Raw genomic sequence first — 12,144 nt, 5'->3', positions numbered from 1 at the left:
ACTCACTGTTTTCCATAAAACAAAGGCTTTGTTTTGGTCTAAGTGATAGTCTAAAACACAAGACTGGGACTAGAGTAAGGCACTTGCCTCAGGTACAAAAAGTCAAAAATTCACCAATCAAGATAAAAAATATTTTAATGCATAAAAAAATGAAAATTAATGAAAAAACCCACAGCTGAACAAAGTAAAAAAAGCAAGGATCAAAACAAAAAATAGTACTCAGGGAAACCAAAAATGGAACTTGTATTTCCCAAATTGCCAATAAATGACAAAGTGACCACTGTATAATTAAATGTGTGAAAATTATCAAATCTGAGAAACTAATGGAAGATTAATTTCATTCAGTGAGTTTATGGTCTACAGCAATAAATGAAATGACCTGTGTTTCAAAGTTTGTAATAACTTAGGTAATTTTAAAAGTAGCATTAAAGAAACGATGTGTGATTTATTCCAACAAAATTCCAAAACTTGAATAACATTTCTATTTAGTTAAAATTTTCTGGCTAATTAAACTTCATACGAAGTTACAAAAGTGAAATCTCCCTTGACTGCATTGAATTAGAAAAAAAAAACCACTTATTTTTGGTTCCACTAAGAAGGGAATACACACCGAAGTTATAGGCAGAAAAGCCTCTGTGCCACGTTAGCCTGTGTCTTGGCGAAATCCTACAAAACAGCACTGACAAATCAGGGACTGAAGTCAGGAACCAGTGAGTAAGAAGACCACTACTGAGCTTTTTCCCTCCAACACTACCACCTTTTTAGACTCTTTCTGGAGCTCCACATTCATTTTCTTAATGTTTTTAACCCAATGTCTGTGAAATTTTTATTGCTCCCCAGATGAGGACATCTGATCTGAATGTAATCACACACCTCTTTGCTCAGCAGTATTTGTCACAACCCATTATAAATTATCATGTTGATAGTTTGCATTGCTGGGAAACCGGAAAAGTTCTATAAATTCTAACTACTGTATCAATGACATTCTTGTTTATTATGCAGATATAAAGTTTTATGAGATTCAAGATGTCTGCGTTACCCCCAAAGGAAACTATCGTTGGGTAAGATCTAACTAGCTCAGTGTAAATGCAGGAAACCATGTACAGTGCCCAATGAACATTGCTTTCTCGAAAAACACTTGGCAGGTTGCGTTTTTCTTTCTTTTCTGCTTGTAACTGTGCTTTGACTTCACAAGCGTGGAGGACTGTGCTGGTGAATTCCTTCCACACCTTCTCCTTCAGAACATTCTCTAGCCACCTTTTATCAACATAACAATAAAACCAGACTGGACCGTTTTGCTACACATCTTGGCACAACATTATCCTGCAGACAGATGTTCTCCTGCTTGCTTGATTGAGCGATTGATCGATACCACACTTTGTTCAATAAAAGAATTCAGGGAGTTATAATATTATGGTTTTGATGCTTATTTATCTAGAAACCTGACTCATAATGGAACCTGAAACAGAGATTGTTGCATTTTAAAACTATCAGGCACAACCTGATACATTCATTTTCCCTATGGAAATAATGCCCCTTGATATTCACTCTAAAAACTTTTTGTAAGTTTAGGTTCGTAGTTATGGTCATGTTCTTCACATGAAAAGTTGTAACTGTGTACCCTTTATTGCATTGTTAAAACTATGAAATAGTTTTAAATTCAATTATAAATAAAACAATACAAATGTAAATAAAGATATTTTTCTTCCCAGAAGTCATCTATTTAATTACTTATCCATCCCTACACTCTACAAAAAAAAAAAAAAAAAAAAAAAAAATTTTGTTTGTTTGTTTACTTGGCTTTTAAGGATGTTTCTCAACAAACAGATATACTAAGGAATCAATTTCTTAAGCTTTCACATGGTGGAAGTTGATTATACAAAGACTGGACGTTTTCGAGAGAAATTGGGGGGTGTATTTTATGTGAATATATAGATCCATTACTGGATCTATATATTCAGCTTGATATGTTCTAACCATCACCAAGTTGTTTGAGATATCGTAATAGCAATGATAACTTCTTTTGAGGGAAGCTTTCAACATTTCAAAAGGCTTTCCTATCCACTACCCCATTTTATCTTACCAATAACTTGTTGACATTGGTAAAGCAAGTAATTTTTATTGCTATTAGACATATAATATAGCTGAAACAAGAAGAGATATTAAATATTTTAAATAAAACTATCAGCTTGATCTCAACAGGAATGATAACTACAAGCTTGCTAGCTCGTTGAATGTGGTTTGTTATACCTAATTTTGTATTATCTCAAGTTCCTTTTATGGAGGTAGCCTAATATAAATTAAAAAAAAAAAAACCAACAAACTCAAACCCACTAAAATTTTGTTTTGTTAAAAACAAAAGCAAAGCCATGCTTTTGTACATTCAATGTAAAATTTTGAAGTCTACAAATTTGTTCTTCCAAGGATTATTGGTATTTTCTATTTTTATAGGGAATTTTAACTTCAAATTAAAGCTGTGGATTCTTCTTGCAGCCTTCAGAAAAGCCTTAAGAATTGTGCCCCATTTGTAGAATCTCCAGTGGAACCTTCAACAGTGACCAGGAGTCACGTGGACCAGCCTGGAAAGATGGTGACAGCAATGTCTTCAGTTGCTCTTCCTCTATCATTTTTGGAATTTTCATTGATAAAACAATCAGGTGGCAACATGGCAGAAAGGTATTTTCTATGCCATCATCTCCATTGACTTCATCAGGCTAAATATATCAGCCTTTCGAGGCTGGCCAGGAGATGGCACCTTCAGAGAAAACAAACCCTCAGTTGATACAGTTAAGAAACCACTTCACTGGGTAACCTTAAAAAAGCCTCACCAGCAGAATGACAGAAACAATCTTCCTGCCCATGTCAGTTTCTTGAAATCATGCTGATATCACTAAAACTGTCCCTTCCTATAAACAATGATTATCGTTTTTCTTGTCATTTTTCAAAAGGAAACCTGAGGGGTCCCTGGGTAGCTCAGCCGGTTAATCATCTGATTCTTGATTTCAGCTCAGGTTCTGATCTCAGGGTCCTGGATTTGAGCCCCACATCAGGTTCCATGCTCAGCATGGAGTCAGCCTGGGATTCTCTCCCTCTGCCTCTGCTCCCTCCCTCCTCCCCTGCCCCCACTCATGTGTGCATGCTCCTTCTGTATTTCAAAGTAAATAAATAAATTTAAAGAGAAAAAGAAGGCCTCACAAAGTGAAAGAAAAAAAGAAAGTGAGAGAAAGAAAGAAAGAAAGAAAGAAAACCAAGATTCCAATTCCATAATCCACCTCACATCATGATATGACAAATAGTTATTGAAGACTTACTGTGTACCAGGCATTGTTATAAGCACTTAACATGTATTAACTCTCTCGACTTCTTCCCCTTCGTACTGGCCTCCCCGGTTATTGTGCTGAAACCGCTTGCACCAGCTCACAAGAACCCATCCACATGTCTCTTTAGGAGTACATGAGTACACAAGTCTGTGTACAGTGACATCACATGGATAGTTTGAAACTGGTCATGGTGGGAATATTTACACTATAGAAATTGGTAAATATTACAAATGAGGACCTGACCCATACCCTTCCAAGATCCAGTCCTTCAACACTGATCAGCACATCCCTGCTGGTGACTCCTGATTATTCTGAATTTATTAACTATTATCTTATACACAGATGTGGTCACCACCCTCAGATCAGGACTTAGCAGGCATGAGTTTGCTAAACTGTAATGACGCCTTATCTTTGGAATAATGTTATATTACTTGAGTATGTTTTATGTTGAGTTTCTTACAAATATCTTTTAGAGCCGTTTAAGTGTTGTCAAAAAGCAAAAAAAAAAAAGTATTGTCAAAAAGCAAAAAAATAAAATAAAACAAACTAAAATAAAATGAAAGAAAAAATGTCTAGGTTGTCTAGGTTATTGACACTGTAAAATCACCGTACAGAATATCGTCAACAACAGCAGTAAATTCCCTGTTTCCTAGCAGTCGCTGCAACACTATTAATGGCAACTTTTGTACAAGATTAAGAAGTCAATATAACGCCCTGAAGCACAGAACAAGGATTAAATTGGAATCGGCATAATTCTATTACACTGTAGTGTATGCTGATTATCTGGAAATTGATCAATGAATGTATGCTAATTCTCTAGCACCAGAATGTTGAATTAACCAGATGATCTCATTTCCCTGCCCACAAAACACTTGTTTTACCATACTAACTCAACAGGTAGTTAAGGACCTCTTACAAGTGGGAACATTTTTATCATTCTGTTCTTCCCTAAAAGGGCTATGTATTTGCAAATAGAACACTTGTAATAATGAATGTCCCAGCACAATAATGTTCATATCCAATAGAACTCGTAACCTATTTACACTGTATACAATTATATCAAACTGACCCATTTTAAAACTTCAGAAAACATATCAGTTCCAGAGAAACATTTTGGAACTGAGATTTAAGTAAGATTGTTTTCCTTTGCTAAAACTACTTCTATATCTAAACTTCATTAAAGGTAGATATTCAGGTTCAAGTGTCTGGGGAATAGTCCCTGTGCAGATTGGCAGAATGGGGTAAGGTAGACAAGACAGAGACCGGAGGTCAGCTGGGTGTCCAGAGAGAAGGGCAAACCTGGCTCTGAGTGGACTGCTTTCGCCCACAAAGTTAAAATACATTTTCCATACTGTGCAAAGCCAAACCTGCACAACTAATTCTTTCCAATAAAGTGAGGAAGAATAATTTAGGCTGTCTCTATAGTGAGAATGTTTTCGTAATAATGAAATCTGGCATAAGTTGAAGCTTAATTACTTAACACTAGAAGGAGTTAACAAGGCTAAAGCAGGTGGATGAAATACAAATTTATATTTGAGTCCCATTGTATTCACTGTGCATTAACTATTTTTTTGAATTTTCCGTAAGACTTTCAATCATTAATCTACTAAAAAAAAACCCATCTCACTTATACTCTTTGCCTCATTTTTATTCAATGACAATTTGCTTTTGTCATGTCGAACTCAGTAAGCCACAGTCCTTAAATCACAAAATGTGTCAGAGATTTGTTAAAAAATAGCCAACCTCACCATCTGTTGATGATATATATGCTAGTGACCTGCAATATTTAATAAAAACTTGAGCGAAAGTTTGGGTTTCTGGTTCTTCCCCTTTTCAGGGGGGGGAAAAAAAGCAAAAAAAAAAGCACATAGACACGCTTCTTAACAAAAGAGTTCCGAAAACAAAAGTGTTAACAGGAAAAAGAATATGAGGGATTATACATTTCAACATAATATTCCTAGTTTGGGGAACTCAGAAATCGCTTAACATAATTTAATTTCCATACCATTGACATATGATCTGGCCTAGATTAGAATCCCTCCTGGATCCATTTATATTCCATACTGTAGGTGCAGACTTTCCCCCCCTTAGACATCCATGACCACTAGATGGCGGTGTGGGGCCCTGTTCAAATACTTGCTCACTTACTTGCAGTCTCTGTCCTCCAAATCAAAGTGAGGGTTGAAGTTGATCATAATTCTCTGGTATGGGTCGGGAGCCTGAATCAGCCATTCACATTTTTCACTTGGGTGATAAGAATGAGGATAACCAGGAGACGTAAGGTACCCGGGGCTTTCAATTTTTATCGTATCGCCACACTTATCTGTAATAAAAACAACATTTTGGTAAATCTTTCCCTGACAACCACTTCAGTGCTCCAACTTTATATATAAATTACTGGTTATTATTCCATAACTTTTTAGGGGAACTCCCTGTGGGTCGTTCAGGTGGCGTTGATACAACCCCACCGCCCAGGAACACTCTTTGATCCCAGAAAGGTTAGCTTGGAGGTGGGGGGAAGGAGACTGAGACCTGACAGGTGACAGGACTCCACCCTACCACCCTCCACCAAAGTTTCTTTCCCAAGAAAAAGGTCTTCTAGCGTTAAAAACATTAAATCCTCTCAATAGATGTTAACATGGTCCCCAGGGAGCTTCTGCTAGACTTAATTATCCCCCAAGAAGTGTAATCACATTAAGTAGCAAGTTCTGAGTAGAAGGTGACTAAAAGAAGCTATTCGAACCCTTGTGTGGCTTTTTGATGATAAGCCTGGTCTATGTCATTGATCAGTGGGGATTGTCATCTAAGACTTCGATTGGCTTAAAGCCAAACCTTTTGTGTTGTTGTTTTATCTGCCCATAAATCTAAGTGATTTTGAGTTATCTGTGCTCTGGAGCTCCAGATCAACAGAGAACAAAGTGTATTTGGTGAAGCAGAAATAATTCCGCTCTACTGCTCCAAGGAAAGTTGTTCAGTCTTAGAGACCAGATCAAAGCAACTGGGCAGAAAGCAAAATAGCCACACAGCATTAATTCTAATTACCTAAATGTTGGGGTGGGGGACCAAAGCCCACCACACTGAGGACTGGGTATCATATATGGTAAGCCATGGTCTCACGTTCTGGGAAAGGTGAGCTGACTGGTTTTGAGCCTTCATTTCCAAAAACCCAAATGCTGAAGTGATTCACTGAGAGCCAAATAAACCAGTCACTGGGCTGCTTTATTGTTCAGTGTAGATTCTCATTGTCACTTTTTTATGATGGATTTCATGCTGGAGAGTCTCAGCCTGAAATGCTGCCACATTTATTGATGCTTAATTTTAAGCAATAAAAATTTGGTGCATAAACTATGTAAGAGGAATAGGTATGAAAGCAGTGAAATATATAAGCCTATCAATCACAAATTTTCAGTAATGGTATATATAGATTTTAATATTGCATCTAATAGATTCCCTGTGGAAAGAGAATGGCATTCTTTGCTCTCAGCATGAATTTATAAATCTACAGAATTTTATTACAGGAAAACCAGGTCAAATGGAAATGAAAGATGAAGTGCCCATCAAAAATGCATAAAGCTACATGCATTACAGAAATCATTTGCCATAAATTAAAAAGAAGACAGTATAAATCATATTGTTTTTCTCAATTGCTAGATGTTTCTGACCATGTTTCTTAGACCTGGGGGTCCCCTTATGCTGGTTTCCTTTGCCTTGGCTTTTAAAAGCTTAAGATTTGCCAAGAAGAAATGTTGCAACTGGAGTTCGGAATCTCAACTAATGATCACATTGGCCTCTGTTACGTGATTCTACCGAGGCTCTTCCATTATTCTAAATGTGCAGAAAACTTGGAGAGTGACCCCGTCTCATTAAGTCTCCTCCAGCTCTGTACAAACATCATGGCAGAGTCTGGCATCCGTTAGAGGAGTGAAATAAAACAGCACTGCTTCTAGTCACTCCACGAGCCACTTCAGAAGACATTTAGGTGGAGTTGGTACCACACCAGAGCTCTTTAATCTGTGACTTCTGAGAAAGTGACAGTGTAATAAGATAATGTGGACTGCTAGACTCTCTGGCTCTGTTACATCTCTCTAACAGTTGATTAAGAAAGAGCAATTTCTAATGACTCTGGACCATTAGACCTAAATAAGGTTAATGAATTAATTTAGCAGACACTGGTACTCCAAGGAGGTGGACATGGCTTTAAGAGGTCTGCTGTGTCACAGAAGCATTTTTTACTGGCTCTGGTCACTGCAATCATACCAACATGGCCTTAACCAGACAAGCTCACAGACGGAGGCTCAGGTTCTCAACATTCTCCAGACTTCTGCTAAGAAAATTTAAAAATGTATTTCATATATATGTGTGTGTGTGTTTGTGTGTGTGTGTGTACATGTACATATACATATACATACACATGCAGTTCACAACCTAAAGTCTGGAAGCTATTTGCATTAGGTTTCAAATCCCTCCTGTGACCATCCAGACTACGGATTTAATCTCAGGACTTGTAGAGGGCAGAGGTTGGGTTCCTGTAATTTCTAAAGTCTAATCACTTGACCTCTTCCAGTTGGAGGAGAATGTTGTTTCATCCTTTGCCAGATTAGAGAAAGATGCCACCAACTCAGGTTCATTAATAAATTGAACTCCACATTCACAGTGTGTGTGTGTTTGTGTGTCTGTACGTGCGTGAGTTGCCTCTGAGCATATCTTTTAGAACACCGCTTGGTAGCTGTTGGGGGGAAATCTATTGCTTCAATCACAAAACCTCCAAAAAGCATATTAGAGAGATTAACTTCCATCATAAAGATGTGATTTAAATTCCTCTTGGTAGGAACCCCTCCACTTGTGGTCTCTTATTAAAACAATATACCACAGTTAGTAGTGGGTGTTCTTTTCTTCTAATTACTTTGATTGAAATCTAAGCCAGACAAAAGTAAATATTTGATTATTAGTTAATAATAATTGCTGAAGACTTACTGTAAAGATAATTTCATACCCTTGCCTTCGCCTACTTTAAAGTGTAAGTTAAACATGCCTACAACATGATCACATTTTAAAATACATTATTTAGGTTAGGGGATACTGTTTATAACCCAGCAGTCTTTCATTTACTTAACAGTGAGTGGTTTTAAAAGCAAAGTGGAAGCTGCAACTAGATTAGGGATTTTTAGATATCCTGGTGTTTTATAGTGTATATATCAGATTCCTTCATTGACACTATGTAACTTTCATTCATACTTCTGACACATTAGAGGCGATTTGCAAAGGCGGAGGAGGGAGTTCTATCCACCAAAAAAAAAAAAAAAAAAGCAAAAACCGCTATCCCTTGCAGGCACCCACCAGAGGAAATGGTTTCGAAGAGCTGCAAAAGAACCAGGAAGTTCTCCTGGTAAAGTGTTCATTAACTTTCAACAGCCATCAAATTTTTGAAAGGGAGTCTCATCTAATTGCCTTTGGGAGGAAACATTATTAAGATAATTGGTGTGCTGATCATAGAAGGTAGGCAGCTCTGCCGTGTAACAGAGCTAGGAAAACCCCCATAACCAAACAACCAAGTTCAGAAGGGAGGCGGTGGACTTGAAATCTTCCCCGCCCTAAGCCCACTGATCTTATTTCTTTATTTCTCCTCCTGGACAAAAGTTTCATTCGCCCGGGAGGTGGCTACTGCGGGCTCACCCCGGCGGCTCTGCGTGAGTCCCGCGGCTGGGGCGGGAAGGCGAACCCCGGCCGGTCGCCGGCAACCCGGGAGCCCGGCCGCCGCGCTGTCACACGCGCCTCCGCCTGTCACTTACCGTTGCGAAAAGCGCTGGCCAGGGCGAGGGCGACGGCGAGCGCGGCGCAGAGGAGCGGCAGCCCCCTCTCCATTCTCCCTTCGCCGGATCCCCAGGCGGACGCGGGAGAACGAGAACGTGCGGCGGAAAATAGAGCAAAGGGGGAATCTAAACAATCTGCAGAGCTTCAACTCCGCCTAGAGCTGTAAAATCCTCAGTCCGTCTTGGAGAAAAGAGAGCAGCGAGGCAATGCCTTGATCCGAGAGAAATGCTTCTCTTTTTGTGTCTCAAGTCGCCTGCATCCTGTCATTTAGCTCCGGTTTCCTCTCTCTTTTCCCACACTTGTTCCTCTTCCAGGAGCCACTGCCCGGGCCATGTCTCAAAAAAAAAAAAAAAAAAAAAAAAAGGAGGGGGGGTAGCCGGGGGAGGAGGGAGGGAGGGAAACACACCAAAGCCAATTTCCAGAAAGAAAAAAAAAAAAAAAAAAAATCCGGCTTCTTTCTGGACCCGTTGGAGCCGAGGAGCTGGCGCCCAGGGGAGGCCCGGGGTGTCTGCGCGAAGGAGAGGAGCAAGCAATGAAAAGATGAGCGAGAGACAGAGGAGTTTCACCAACTGCACCCCCGCCTCCCCCACCTCCTCCGTCCTCCCCCTCCCCTTCTGGAGCCCTTCCCTCGCTTCCTCCCTCCCCTCTGCCGGCACAGGCTCGCCAGTAATTGCCTGACAGGAGACTGGGAGGAACAAGTTTGCCTCGGTGTGCTTTCCCGTCTGTCTGTCCGTCTCCCCCGAAGGCCCTGCAGGATCTCCGCGGGAAGGGAGGCGTAGGGGGTCTGCGCCCCAGGGCGTGTGGGTGTGGGTGTGTGTTTGGAGAGGAGGCTGCGAGGTCGGTGCCAGCGACTGGGTCGGGCTAGCCTACCTCTGCGTGCTCGCTCAGGACCCCGGGAGGGGGGAGAGACCCGCAGCTCCGCGGAGGATCTCCGGGATCCAGCCGCCAGCCCAGAGACGGCGCGCCGGGGAGACGGCTGGGGCTTCCCACAACTCCAAATCCCCGGCCCGCGGCGGCGAGGAGCGCGGGGCGAGCCGCGTCACTCCGGCAGTGCGGGTCCCAGACCCGAGGCAGAGAGCAGCGGGGCACCCCTGACGCTCGGGGCCGGGACGGGGGAGACCCGGGAAAGCTGGGCTGGAGCGGTGGGCGCACCACAGGAGGGTCGACAGCGTCGTTGCCGCGTGAAGCAGAGTCAGATCACTCGATCGGGCGAGGCTGGGCTGCAGCTGCGCTCCGCCTCTCTGCCCCGTAGCCCGGCGCGCTGGCGGGCGCCGGTCGTGCCCGGGTGCCCGCCGCACACCGGCGGCTCCATTGTTAACCGAGATTTGGGGCCCTCTCCTTTGGGACAGAGGGAAAGCGGGAGGGTGGGAGGTGATGCGCCTTCCAGCTAGGGGGCAGCCGTCGCCCGACCCCGCCCAGCCTCACGTCTCCCTGGAGCCCAGGTGTTGTGTGTGTGTGGGGGGGGGGAGGTGGCAATTAGGGGTTCAGTGGCCTCTGTTTTGGTGCCTCTCGGGGGAGGGAGAACAGCGGCGGGGGAGGAGGGCTCTTGGCCGGGGTCGCACAATGCCCACCTCAGGCCACAGGCAATTGTCACGCCAGACCTCTAGCTCCCGTCTTCCCCCACCTCCCACGGCGGCGCGTCCTCACTGTGGGCTGGATGCCCCCCAGTTCCACCCCCACGGGCTTTCCGGGAACTGCTGCAGGAGCCTCTGAGGATATGAATAGCAAAGACATTTCAGGGAACAAACAGGTTTCGGCCAGAAACGGTCTGGCCTTCCAGAGGGTAAATGGCCGTGGACCCCCTCCCAAGGAGTTCGTGGGGAAGGTGAAAAGGTCGCTACACCTTCTGGGAATTGGCGTTTATGTGCACACCCTGAAAGCAGAGCCTATTCCTACCTGGCGCAAAGAGCTGGCAAAAGACATTTAAGAATGTTGGCAAGGAGACCCTGGTCAAGGGTTTTGGCGGAAGAACTAGGGGCGGGACGGGAGAAGGGCAGCCCGAGGCGCGCGGGCCCGGCTGGGCGCGATGACGCGCGCCCCTGCGGGATTCGGGCGGGCCCGGCGCGGGGCGGAGGTGCACCCGCGGCGCCCGCGCTCGCCGCGCTCTCTCTCCGGTTCCCCGCTCGCGGGGAGCCCCAGTCTCCAAGCTGGAGACCCAGCCCCCTGGCGTCCAGTGGGCCCTGCTCCCGGCCTCCTCTTTTCCCTCACCAGTTTCCCGTGTCTCGGTTCTCGGACGCCGGGAGGCGCTGGGTGGGGAGGTGGTACTTCGAGGCTGGCAATCAAATGGTTGGGGCGAGCGGAAGGGACGGTGGCGGGGCCGCTGGCAGCCCAGAGTCCTGGCCCCGTCGGCGGCGGGCGGGCGGGCGGGAGGCAAGACCCGGGCGCCAGCCGCGCCCAGCGCAGACCCGGGGGAGCAAGCGCTGCGAGGGAAACCCCAGCTCTGGGCTCCGACTGGCGCAAGTCGCCTCCTCCTCGCGTCCTCTCTGCCTCCAGCGCACCCCCCACCCCCGACCCAGTCCCTAGCTGCGGGGGCCTGAGCCTCAACATTTGGGATTTGGGATGACCCCGAGCGACCTCAGTCCAAGGCTCAGAGAGAGAGGCGCCTCTTAGAACTGGCGGGTTGACAGAAAAGGGGAATGGGGGTGTGTGCAGCGGTCAGGGCGTCCTCGAGTCACAAATACCCGCCTTCTTCCTACTGGGAGCTAGGGGGCCGCACTCACTCCAGGGAGCCGTTTTTGACCCGACTGTGCCTGGGCGGGGTGAGCGAGGGGGCACACGCGGGAGACTTGAGCTGTATTGTTTTTATAAAACTGCCGCCAATCTCCCTTCCCCTTTCCCTGCTGAGTGTGCATTTCCGAGCCTGGACCCACCACGCTATCAAATAAAGCCAGCGGATCAGGCACTCAGAGAGGGATTGCCCCCCACTCCGCAACCTCTGTCCCTCTGGCTCCCTTTCCGCCCTTCCCGGGAAGGGCTCCTCCAGTTTGTCAACACGAAGGAAACCCCCGTCTGC

General features: G+C 44.7%; 1 protein-coding gene across 4 annotated transcripts in view; it reads right to left on the bottom strand.

The window, feature by feature from the left end:
* The window catches only part of NRP1 (neuropilin 1), a 136,717-nt gene extending 126,588 nt beyond the window's left edge, over window positions 1-10,129 (bottom strand). For 3 of the 4 annotated variants that reach the window (XM_004774283.3, XM_004774284.3, XM_004774285.3), the window contains exons 1-2: window positions 9,110-9,540; window positions 5,469-5,643 (exon numbers count right to left, since the gene is read on the bottom strand). In XM_004774283.3, coding sequence (XP_004774340.1) covers window positions 5,469-5,643; window positions 9,110-9,182 — 248 coding nt within the window. In that variant the 5' untranslated portion in view covers window positions 9,183-9,540. Of the gene's footprint in view, window positions 1-5,468; window positions 5,644-9,109; window positions 9,640-10,001 lie in introns of those variants that run through there. The other variant, XM_004774286.3, reaches the window with a different exon arrangement.
* Between the last annotated feature and the right edge of the window lie 2,015 nt (window positions 10,130-12,144).

The sequence above is a fragment of the Mustela putorius genome, unplaced genomic scaffold (genome assembly GCF_011764305.1).
Source record: "Mustela putorius furo isolate JIRA1106 unplaced genomic scaffold, ASM1176430v1.1 tig00003913_pilon_pilon_pilon, whole genome shotgun sequence".
NCBI classification, from domain to species: domain Eukaryota; kingdom Metazoa; phylum Chordata; class Mammalia; order Carnivora; family Mustelidae; genus Mustela; species Mustela putorius.
The sequence above is the reverse complement of the archived record's forward strand: the minus strand, read 5'-3'. Positions and strand labels throughout refer to the sequence as shown.